At 35.9% G+C, this 12,690-nt stretch overlaps 1 protein-coding gene across 1 annotated transcript; it reads left to right on the top strand.

Moving 5' to 3' along the window:
- The first annotated feature begins 7,042 nt into the window (after positions 1-7,042).
- Positions 7,043-11,464, top strand: LOC110877488. Its single transcript, XM_022125637.2, has 5 exons — positions 7,043-7,250; positions 8,812-8,885; positions 8,983-9,086; positions 9,160-9,225; positions 10,931-11,464. The coding sequence occupies exons 1-5, from the start codon at positions 7,180-7,182 to the stop codon at positions 11,186-11,188; spliced, it is 573 nt and encodes a 190-aa protein (XP_021981329.1). The 5' UTR covers positions 7,043-7,179; the 3' UTR covers positions 11,189-11,464.
- Positions 11,465-12,690: the final 1,226 nt, after the last annotated feature.

Below are 12,690 nucleotides of genomic sequence, written 5' to 3'. Positions count from 1 at the left end.
ACATCCTACAAGTCTCTTTAGAAGCTTTCAAGAAATGGTGTTGTAACAAATGCAAACATTTGTCACAAGCCGAATACAAAGATTCTTTTTTAAATCGTTTCTTGATGCATTCTCGTGAAGCATTTTCGAGACCAAAACTTTCTTATCCCGTCTTGCCTTTTTATCTTTTCCATCCAGAACTACATGTAAAAGCTTAAGAAGTATTTCTTGATTGTTATTATTACTAACATAAGTTGGAATCACTGATACGTTTGAAAAACAAAGGACTATCTTCAATTTTTTAACAACGATACAACCAGAATACATTTACTCTCAATTTAGGTTGTGTTTTATATCAAACGGGTCATAGAGATTTTTTAGAGAAAAAGGAACCCTTCTAGATTTGTTTTATTCAATGCTTTGGATTACTATTTCCATAGTCAAAAATAGTGCATCAAGCATTGATAACTTTTTAAAAAAGGAAGAAGTGATTTTGGGTTAGCACAAACCAACCAAACTCATTTTAATGAGTACCAAAATTTCATATCAACTTGAACCCTTTTGAACCGATTAGCTGACCGATCATCCAGCACAAACCATCCATGCCTTTTTCAAAGCGATTCGTTTTGATCCAAACAAAAATAAAACTTTTTTAATGGACCCGTTATGACCCGAACCAAAAACCAAACTTTTTTAATCAACCCATTCTGACATAAAACCAATCTTACCCGAACATACTTTGAACCGGCATGCTGGCTTACCCGGCTGTTTTGCTGGTTTGATCCGTAAACACAATCTTATGTGCTTATCTGTAATATTAGAATAAAAACAATCATATAGCTACTCGTGTCACGATACCAATATTGCACTGACAATCGTTGTAGCGTACGATATAAAACGTAGTTGTACCTCAACAGAATATCTTTTAACTCTTTCTGTTCGGTTTGGTTCGGTTAAATTGCTTTAGAAGATAAACATCAATATACCTTGAAATGGCACCTGTAATCAAATCCTCTAGCTTTGCAACCTGATAAAATACACGTTAATATTAAAAAATCAATTAGTTTACTTATAAGCCAGGTAGTACATACCGTGTGAACAATGCTTAGCAATATCTCGTTTGATGCTTTGCCAGTCAATACCTTCTTTAAAGCATCAGCGGTTAAAGTAAAATGAGCTTCACCCGTAATAAACTCACCAAACCATAGGAACACTATTATCAAACTGTATCCGTAAACAGACATAAATGAGAAAACAAAACAACATGATGCGTTGACGTAAGAATCGCTACTAAAGCTCGTCATTTGTTCTGTTAAATTACAACGATTTATCTTTTTGGAAAGTTTTGATGTTAAAACATCTACAACAGAGAATTTAATAAGTTATATAATTTCATTAAACCATCAAGCCGACATAAATGGAGTAGTTTTCCTTTTACAAGATTTAGAACCTTAATTACTTCTACAACTTGAGTGTGCATGTTAACTTTTGAGCCATTCAGGTTTACTTAAAATACATTTTTTAAACACATTTAGCCCATTGGACTCATTTTTATTTAAGCAATTTTTTTAGTTGACATTTTTGCCACCTATACTCAACATAGTTAATAGAGTTGAGAATCGTAAACTTGAACAATCCTATATTAAGAAGAAAATAAAAGTAATGTGGTTTAGATAAAATAAGATGAGTTGACCTCAGCGCTATTGGAGTAGCCAAAAAATTGGCGAGCATGACGGTTGGAGCATTGACGGCAGTCCCAAGCATTGTTATAGCCAGCACACACAGGAAAAAAGTCACTCCTGTTTTCAGAAACAAAAAACAGGTTAGTTTTCTTAAGTATAAATAAAAAACTGCAATTAACTTATTTAGGGATGCATGCTTCCAAACAACAACACAGAACCTCAATCTCAAAACTTCACAACAACAACAACAACAACAATCGCAAAACCTCGCTTGATAAAACGCTTGCGCTTGTCAAGAATCGATTCAAACAACAACAACAACAACAAACCACACAAACAATTAATAATACATAAAAATTCAAAAATCTCACAATGGTGTTTTCATAGATGAGACAACATCTGTGTTTTCTGCAACATAAAAGAGCCATTTATTTACCTAGTCGGGAATGACAGGATAGGTACACACAGTGTACTTGTCATTAACATTTGCAATCGTAAGAAGCTTTTCAGATTCCCCTGCATCCCTTTTCCGAATAGGTACTATCGTGTCTTGCCTAATTGCCATGGGTAACACCGAATACCCCTCATATTCAATGTGCTCCCTAATCAAATTCACTCTTCCTAAATCCCAACAACAATATAATATTTCAAAAGTTTAATGCTAGCAAGAGAACATAAAACGGCAAAACGCCATAAAACTTTTCTATCACCATGTCATGCCTGGTCAATAGGACCAAAGGATTTTATATTATCATGTTTATCTGATGCTGATAATTTCCACTACAATAGTCATAGTCAAACTTGGTAATTAAAGGTCTGATCAAATTCACACCACACATGGTTCAGTAAAAGGGTACTACTACCGATCACAATTGTCTAATAACCTTGGGTCCTAGTAAACCTATTTCAGTCTTCTTTCCCTTTTCAATGGATTCAAGATTTATTTTCATGTTGGTTTGGGTTAGACCTTTCTTTAACTGGAAATACACATCAAAATTAAATAAAAAGCTAAACATTTAGGTCAACAATTAGCAAATACACATCAAAAAGCACAACCCAACCTAGATAGGAACAACAGTAACCTCACATCCGCTATTAAAATTGATGAGTAGCAGACAACAGTCAACTATTACAACCAAATATACGTAACAATCTAAACCATTTAACAAAACTACATCAAATACGATATCAAACCATATCAAAAAAGTATTCACTTATTACATATTAAAATCAAGTAACAAACAAACATAGATCATAAATAAAATAAAATCGGCTGATGATAACATAAGATTTGCCAAAATATAAACCATCAAAAAGCTTCACCGGACTTTCGGATACATAATCACACTTAAATCTCAACAAACTAAACAAAATAGCACCGTTACAAATAACCGTCTCAGAATCTAGTACTCCTAATATAGCACTAACAGAACTCAACAATACATACACTCCATCAGCAACTCATTGCTATGAACAACAGTAACATCTGCCTAATGTACTCGGTAACATATATCCGTCCAACATCAAAATCGAAATCGACTATTACAGACCCTAAAAAAAGAAACTAAAAAAATAAATTAAAACCCTAATCGGCTATGAACAACAGTAACATCAACAAATCACAATACATGAACAAAGAAATTAAAACCCTAAAACACAAAAAATATATCCGTCCAACATCAAAATCGACTATTACAGACCCTAAAAAAGAAACTGTACACCACAATAACATTAATCGCGTACGATAATCTAACAAACAAAGAATCGAACAAAACCATTGAATCTGAAACATCGGATCAAAGATAACGAAATCGTATGTAAAAGATGGGGATATCGGAATCACGAATGAATACCGTCGATGAAGACTATTATCTAATGAAGATTGATTATACCTCTTCACTAAATCGCCGATTTGATCTCGATGATTTGATTTCCTGCAAAATTAGCCCTAATTAAAACCTATAATCGATCATGAAATACTCTAATTAGAGAGTACCGTAGATGATTTGTCTTCAAATCCGTTGATTCTTGATCAAAATTATTGGATCTTCTTTAGTCGTCGTGTTCGCCAGAGAAGAGAAGAGAGAGAGTTTGAATTAGGTTTTTGAGAGGAGAGAGAGTGTGTTTAGCGTAAATGAGAAGCCTTGTTCAATCCTCAACTATGAGATATGCAAAGTGTATGATGACATGGCTGATTATTTGGCATCAACCATAGGGTGACATGTGTCTCCCAATGGTTTGCTTTATTATATATATAGATTAAAAAAGCGGAAAATAAAAAAAAAAGTTTACCACTTCAGCAAGTGTCTAACCATTGCCAACACTTTTCAGCATAGTTTAAACATTTTTCACTGCTTGACATGGCGCACTCTGATTGGTTAATTTTTTAGTTTGCCACTCTAAAGTGTCTAACAAGTTCTTATACTTATAGTTAGATTACACATTTACACTTATTCCTTATACTTGACTGTCATGTCAACCGTCACATGATTTGTTAAACGATTGAAGAAAAATTATATAACTTTATGTTTAGTTTAGGGTTATTGGATTTAATCACCCCAACTATTGGCTATTGGCCGCTGTTACCCTCAACTATCACTTTGATGCCCGTCACTCCCGACTTAACACTTAGTGTGTTCTGTCACCACGTCGTTAACTGATCACTAACTTTTGATGTTGTTTTTATACTTTTGGGGTGTCATATAGATCTAAGGAAGGTTTTAGGGATCTTTAGACACCCCCAAAAGTGTAATAACAAGCTCAAAAATTAGTGATCAGTTAACGACGTGGTTACAGAACAAAGTAAGTGTTAAGTTGGGGGCGGCGGACGTCAAAGTGATAGTTGAAGGTGGCAGCGGCTAATAATCAAAAGTTAGGGGTGATAAAAGCGGCGGACGTCAAAGTGATAGTTGAAGGTGGCAGCGGCTAATAATCAAAAGTTAGGGGTGATAAAATCCAATAGCCCTTTAGTTTATGTCTCCGATTGGTTAAACGATTGAAGAAAGATTATATAACCTTATGTTTAGTTAATGTATCCGATTTAATTTGTTAGGTTTTGGTGTAAGAAAAATATATCCGGTATTTTACCTATTTAAAATGAAAAAAAAAGAGTTCAAGAAAAAAAAACTAACTACTCTTCGACTAGGCCGAGTACTCGCAACTCTCCAGTCGACCGACTAGGGAGCGCCTACCAACGTTTGCAACCATGAATATAGGTATTAGCTATTAACTGAATGGTTTAAATACAAAAAAGAGCTCTTATCGTGCAACGGTACGCGACCACCAATATAACGTGCATAATTATGCAAATAACGTGCATAATTATGCAAATAACGTGCGGTTAACCTAACTCAAGTGTAATTATGCAAATAACGTGCATAATTATGTATTATGTTGTGCGTAATTATGCAAATAACGTGCATAATTATGTATTATATCGTGTGTAATTATGCAAAGTTAATTACTATTGTGCCACTGCGTTTAATTGAAAGCTTAGATTAGATCAAATGTGCAATTGAGATGCTCGCGTACGCATCGCACGATAAGGTGGTCCTGTACATTAACTGTCCTCTAGTTATTAATAAGAGCATATTAAAAGTACGTTATTTTCCCGTAAAAAAAACCCATATTATTTAGGCAAATTGAATTTAAATAATCCCAACCCACTGTTATTGGCCAATAATAATCCCAACTCATTTAATCACCAATAATAATCCGAACTATTCACTTTTGTTTGTAAAATACTCCCAGTTAAAAAAACACTAACTAGGTTAAAAAGTTGCTGATGTGGCTTGCCACGTCACCTGCCACATCAGCTGCCACGTCATCAAAATATGCCACGTAGGCTGCCACATCAGCTGCCACGTCATCAAAATATGCCACGTAGACTGCCACATCAGCTGCCACGTCATCAAAATATGCCACGTGGCAAGCCACATCAGCAATTTTTTAACCTAGTTAGTGTTTTTTTAACTGGGAGTATTTTACAAAGAAAAATGAATAGTTCGGATTATTATTAGTGATTAAATGATTTAGGATTATTATTGGCAAATAACAGTAAGTTGGGATTATTTAAATCCAATTTGCCTATTATTTATTGGTGTGTAATTATATCTATTTATTTTCACCTTCCACCAAGAAAAAAAAGTTTATACAACTCAAGATAACACAAACAAAACATGGGTTTCTAGGCTCCCCCCTTATCTCATGTATAAAATTGATACACGGGGTAATGTCACGTATTATACATGTGAGGTAAAAGAGCAAACGGGTTTTCAGATTATCCATGACTATCTATAAAGTTATTCTTTGCATAGTTTCACATTACCTTATTTTTAGATAGCACGGTTCACCTATGTGGTAATTTCTTCCACCAAGAGCAAAGTTGATACAACTCAAGATAACAAAAACAAACCATGGGTTTTTAGGCTTCCACCTTCTATCTCATGTATAAAATTGTACGATATCACGTATTATACAAGTGAGGTAAAAGAACAAACGGGTTTTCAAATAATAATATCTATAAAGTTGTTCTTTGCACAGTTTCACGTTACCTAATTTTTAGATAACACGGTTAATTTATTTCGACAATACATAGAAAATTACCATTTCCATGATTTCTCTACCATTACCTTTTTCTAAAAGAATAATTTACACTATGTAAAGTCTAAACCTAATTTGACATTTGCATAATGTCCGCTATAAGACTAAAAATATCAACACATTTAGACCACCCCATGATCAAGTTTTGGTTCGGTGGGTTCAAGTGAAACACCCCCACAACCCTCTGAACTTTGGTGTGATGAAATTTTACTGGTTCCCGAACCCGGTCGGGATAGAGGAATATTTGAACAAAAACAAGATGCGACTGGGATGTAATTCGTCGGTTTGGATATTTTCCCCAAATTTATTCAGAAGGGGTTAAAGTAATATGTTAGAACACCACCGTAACCCATTTGATCTATGAACCCGCGATTCAATAAGATAATGTGACGTAACGTGATTTGTTAGTAGCGAGATTCAAGTGATGGATTTAAGGAGTATCGTAGATGCCCTTACAAGACAACTTGATATCGCTCTATGCCCTCTCATCCATTGGCGAAGCTTGGGGGGAGCGATTTTTCCTAATTCCGCGGGGGGGGGGGGGGGGACGTATATACGTAAAAATTTCTGTACGAAAGTACTGTTCATAACACTACGCGTCGAAAAGTTCGGGGGGCGGGCGCCCCCTTCCGCCCCAAGGAAGCTGCACCCCTGCTCTCACCTCGATTATTACTTTTATAAACCGTAAGACATAAAATCACTTTAAAATCTACTTCTAAAATCCACGGATTAAAACTTAAAAAAACCCATACCACTTTATATCTAAAACTATTTTACACTTTTACTTTATTACTCATTGAGCACCGAATTAAAGAGATCTCCTGATTTCCCTCTGCCGGTCCTCTACACCTGCCGCCTTACTCCGCCGCACATCGCCGGAAAACTGCAACGAATACTCATAATAATATAACAAAACATGGTGGTGGTGGCTTCGGGTACAAACTCATTCGCTAAAGAGATGACCATTCGAAAACGCATCGGCAACATGTAACTTTTGCAATTCTCTGTTTCCTCTTTAACATTGTTTCTATATGATCATTTCTGTTCAATTCTAGGATTCACATTTCAAATTATGGTGTTATACATCGAAATTATTCTGTATGTATGAAATTTCAGTAGTTCAAAGCTACAGTTTGACTTCAAATGTAAAATAGGTTAAATATGGAGTTTTAATTAATGGGTTTGTGAGGGGAAATTGGTTAGTGCTTTGAAATTTAGAATAGGCATTGGGAAAATTGCAATTTAGCTATAAAATACCATTTTTAGAGGTTTCAGACATGTTTTAGGCTTGTTTAGGTTGATTCCAGCCTTGTTTAGTTTTCTTTTGTTTTTTTTTCCCATTCTGGCCGGAATTTGGGCAGAAAATGCCCTGAAGTGGTGCCTAAGAGCCTGAAAGATCGCCTTTCCACCAGCGTTATATAAATCGGCACAAGTCGGCCGGTCGCTGAGTAATTTTTCGTTAATCGGTCCATTAGTTGGTAGTCGCCCCTAGTTAGTCGGCCAAAAATCGGCGATTCCGGCCAGTTACCAAGCAAACCATGTAGATTCCACCGATGAATCCAGTGTGCTTAAAAAAATGGTCCGAGGAGGGGTTAAAACCTGTCTACATAAAATATTTACCTATAAAAATGTGTGTATATATAAAAATCTCACTGAAAATTACATATAAAAGTTGAAATACATATAAAAATCGCTAGGCGCTAGTCGGTACACCACCGGCCGACTAGCGCCTAGCGATTTTTACAACCATGCTTTCAGGGCGCAATGCATTTGGTCTGTGGGGTTGCGCTTGAGTGTCTAGGTGCACTCCTGGGGGGCTTTAGGCAACATTGTAATGTAGCGTTAGTTTAAGTGAGTGTATATGATTGTTGTTATGGCTTTGGTTCTTTAGATCTGGGGAAAACATAGATGAAGCAGCATATTGTTCGAAGTACAACCAAATAAGCTTTATTTGGAACCAAAAGTTGCATCTTGTCTTGTCTCTTTTACATATTAGTTTTTTTAATCAAGTAAACCACTCGTTATCGTTTCTTCACTTTAATTGTTTTTACACACCACCCTCCTACATACCCCAAATTTTGACCAACCTTGACCCATATGTGCATGAGGCACTGCCTCTAGGCCCTAAGGTGCTTTCTTGAGTGCCTCGTGCGCCGCACGCCTGAGGCGCATTTTTCTAAACCAAGCTCAGAATCTAAGGGAAGTGATACAACAACAACGACAACAAACATACTCAGTAAATCTCACAAATAGGAAACGTACTAGTAGGTTCTGGGGAGGGTGGGATGTCGGCAAACCTTACCTCCATCCCTAGGGACAGAGAGGCTGCTTACAGAGAGACCCTCAGCTCCAAAACAAACAACTGACAAAAGAAGGTTACCAGAAATCTCAGCATAATAATATTAGTAAATTTGCATAATTTTTTTTGGAGCAATCTGTATCTTTGATCTTAGATGTAATATAATTTGATGTTTACTTTAGTACTAAAAAACTAGCAAGCTTGTGTTCCTCTCGATTTTCGTAATATTATTATGTTGTGATTCCACAGATTTAATAAAAGAGTGGAAGATTTTCCATCATTAAGAGAGTATAACGACTACTTAGAGGAAGTTGAGGACATGAGTAAGTTTGTTCATCTCTAGTTCTCTTTCAATATATCCATTACCCAAAATACGACCGCCATTTTCACTTGCATTAGCTGCATCCTCTGTGTTTTCAGTTGTAAACTTGGTTGATGGAGTAGACGTTCCTGCCATTGAAGCAAAGATTGCTCAATACCAAAAAGAAAATGCAGAACAAATAATGAATGCTCAAGCTCGTAAGGTTTGTTAAATGAAATCGGTGTGCTTTGTCGTTTCACATTGCACGAACTAATATCATTTTCTTGATCAATTAGGCTGAAGAATTTGCAGCAGCACTGGCAGCAAGCAAAGGACAAACTGCACAAACCGATGTTGATATGGTTAGTCTTCTTGTTATTGCTGTTTTTTTTTTTTTTTGAAATCTGGTCAGCATTGCTTTGACTTTTTATCATGTATATCATAATGATCACTTTGTGGTGGTAGATAGTAGAGTTGGAAAAATTGTCAGGTTGGGTACTGGGCCAAATGGGTTCGGGCCAAAACGGGTAGTTTTTGTAAGGTTTGGGTTGGGTTGATCCTAAACACCTTTCTTCAACTTTTTTTTTCGATGAATAAGTAGCGTGTTAAAATATTATACAAAAATTGCATTATTACAATATGACAAGAGCTGGAATTAATGAGATCTTTGATCATGCATCATCTTCGAAGTCTAAAACTAACAAATTATGCCAAATAGTTAGAAACCTTCAGAGTAATATTAATCCCCTCGAAGTTTTTGCAACCACTCTGTTAAGTTGTATACCATCATACTCAGTAAATCCCACCAATAGCAAAGCAAAGGTAGGGTCTGAGGAGGGTAAGATGTAGACAGCCTTACTTCTACCCCGTAGGAATAGAGAGGCTGCTTCTAGTGAGACCCCCGGCTCGATAGTAGTTTTGCATCAAGCCTTGGACATAAGGCAAATAACACTCAGCAATCGAGACAAAGACCGATTAGCGCATGTACCCTTTTGTCTTTCAGCTATCAACACCACCACATATCAACGCCACCACATGATGCATGATTAACCGTCCTCAGCTTTTAACGTTATTTCCACGAAATTAGTAAAATAACGTTAAAATTAGTGCACTTTCACTTTTTCCCCCGATGGCCCACACATATATGCATTATATGCGCATACCGCAAGCGGGGCGTATGTTAAGTTGTATACCATGTAGCTTAAAAGAAGTTTCAAACAGCCTTTAAACAATATCTTTTATAAGTAAGATTTAAGAGCAATTTTGAGGATCCTTATATGTTTGTAGCAGTGCCAGTTCCAGTGGTACGATACAATTGGATTCATAATCATGCAATATATCAGCTAGTGCATGATGTATAAGAACACCGAAGTCGTCCATGTATGTACATTTGCGTTAAATTGGTTGTCCATTGTAAATTAGTCAATCGAATTTATAGAAATATTGTACCTTTTGTCTCTTTTAAGTTTTAGGTAGTCAATGGTGCTACGCACACTCAAAGCTCAAAGGGTGAGCCTTGGGCTTAGGCGCAAGTCACTTAAAAAGCGAGGGCTTTTTAAAGCAAGGCACGCAGTATAAGCAAGCCATTTTTAGGGGTTGTAGACATGTTTTAGGCTGGTTTAGGGATAGTTTAGGCTGGTTCGAGGCCATAGTTGGAGGTTTCAGACCAGTTTTAGCTGTTCAGACCGGAATTTGGCCGGATTTAGTTGGAGCACCTTGATGGCTGCAAGGCGGGTGCTGGGCGCCTAGGCGAGTACCTTGTACGTCCTTGACCACTATGGTCTCATTTCCGTCTAGTTTTACAATTAAGCTGGTCCAATTTTGGAACTATAAATTAATAGTTCTCTAATTTTGACATTCATTTTCATCATCTGATTTTCATTTTCATATTTTAATTTTAGTGCCTTCAGTTTCGCCTTTATAACCTTCATCTTCCTCACAATCTTCTAATTTTTTGTTTTTTTCGTTATTTTAATCCTCTGCCTTTTACTTCATCTCCCTGGGCTTCATTCTTGAAAGTCAAAAGGTTGAGACTTATATAACTAAAATTATATCATATTGTGACAGATCACGGGAACAGGCTCCCAGTTCGGGGTGTCAACCTCAGACGGGCATTACGTACCTGCAGTTGCTGGAGGAATCGCGCAACCTCGACCCACACAGCCACACCCGATGGGGTCTGGGGATGATCTGCATGCATATCATATGGATGATGAAGAAACGATGAGACTAAAAGCAGAACGGGGCGGGAAAGCAGGTGGTTGGAGCATAGAATTAAGCCGAAAACGAGCCCTTGAAGAAGCTTTTGGGAGTATTTGGATCTAAACTTGCAATTAATTTAATATTTTTAACTTATAATATTAGAGTGTAAAGATTTTCAGGTAATCGTGTCGACTTGTGGTTGAGTAAGATCGCGTGCTCATCAAGTGTCGAGATCGGGATCGCGTGTGTTAAGTCGGAAAATGTAAAACATTTTTGATTAATTTTGTAATCTAAATTTGTAATTCAGAAAACATATGGAGAAGAGCTGAACTGTATGGGAAAATATTAATGTTTGTCATTGCAATGTATTACCAAAGCTGATATAAAATACTTTTTATTTTATTTTTATGGAATCTAATAGCCTACTGATTCAGAGTTAATTCATTATCTTCGTAAAATAAACAATTTTTTAAAGAGTTAAATGCCATTGGTTTGAGTTATTTTGCCAGTTTAGTCCAAATGTTTCATTTTTTGCCTGTGGGTCTAAAAAGGTTTCACAGTTACCATTTTAATTCACTGGGTTAACTTCATCCATTTTTTTTATTAACGAAAAAGGCAATTCGGTCATTTTAAATGGCCAAATTGCCCTTCTAGTTAACAAAATTACATATAAAATGACTGAATTGTCATTCTCGTTAACAGAAAAAATAGATAAAGTTAACCCAGTGGACTAAAATGGTATCGGTAAAACCTTTTTGGACCAACAGACGAAAAATGAAACATTTGGACTAAACTAGTCAAATGACCCAAACCACAAGTACTAAAATGGCATTTAACTCTTTTTTAAATTAGAAATTGACAAAGATGACTTATGATTATTACTTGCAGTTTTCCGTTGCAAACCACAGTTGCTTGGGCTTTATAATGGATTATTTAATTGTTCAAGAAAAAACACTAGAATTTTGTATTGTGGGCCTGGTAATTGGGCTGACGCGAATATGGGCCCTTGGGTGGGGTAGGATAGAAAAACATTTGTTGACGTGGTTTTGAATATAATTCGTATCGAAACATACATAAAAATTAAACATATTGCAACGGTATACTTAGAATTTTATAAAACATTTTATATGAAAAGAAACCAAACATGTTACATCAATTGATAACCATAAAAAACAAATGTTGACATCAGTTCCAATAATACTAATACCGACGTTTGTTCGGTATTGGTTATGTTCGTATCGTTACATTACGATACTGGCAATTAGCGTAGTTTACGACACAAAAAGTACATTATTTTGAACACAACTCAGTTCATTATGGTTCGGTATTTAGCATATCTTACGATACGGTAAAAAACAAGTTATTTATAATGGTTTCATTACATAAAAGTCACTAAAGTTGTCGGATGTAACCTAAAAATAAAGCCGTGTTTTACATAGATCGAAACTAAAAGAATGAATACTGATACCGGTACCGGTTTTGTTCGTGACGGTAGTGACACTTGATATATGATACCAAAAAAGTACTCCATTTGGAACGCAACTCCGTTTTCAATAAAACTAACAACCAAAAGGTTGAGAAAAATAAATATTAAAGATAAATTTGTATTCAAATTTTTTTGTTAA

Source organism: Helianthus annuus, chromosome 9 (assembly GCF_002127325.2).
Source record: "Helianthus annuus cultivar XRQ/B chromosome 9, HanXRQr2.0-SUNRISE, whole genome shotgun sequence".
In the NCBI taxonomy this organism is placed as follows: Eukaryota; Viridiplantae; Streptophyta; class Magnoliopsida; order Asterales; family Asteraceae; genus Helianthus; species Helianthus annuus.
Note: the sequence above shows the minus strand (reverse complement) of the source record. Positions and strands in the feature narration are given on the sequence as shown.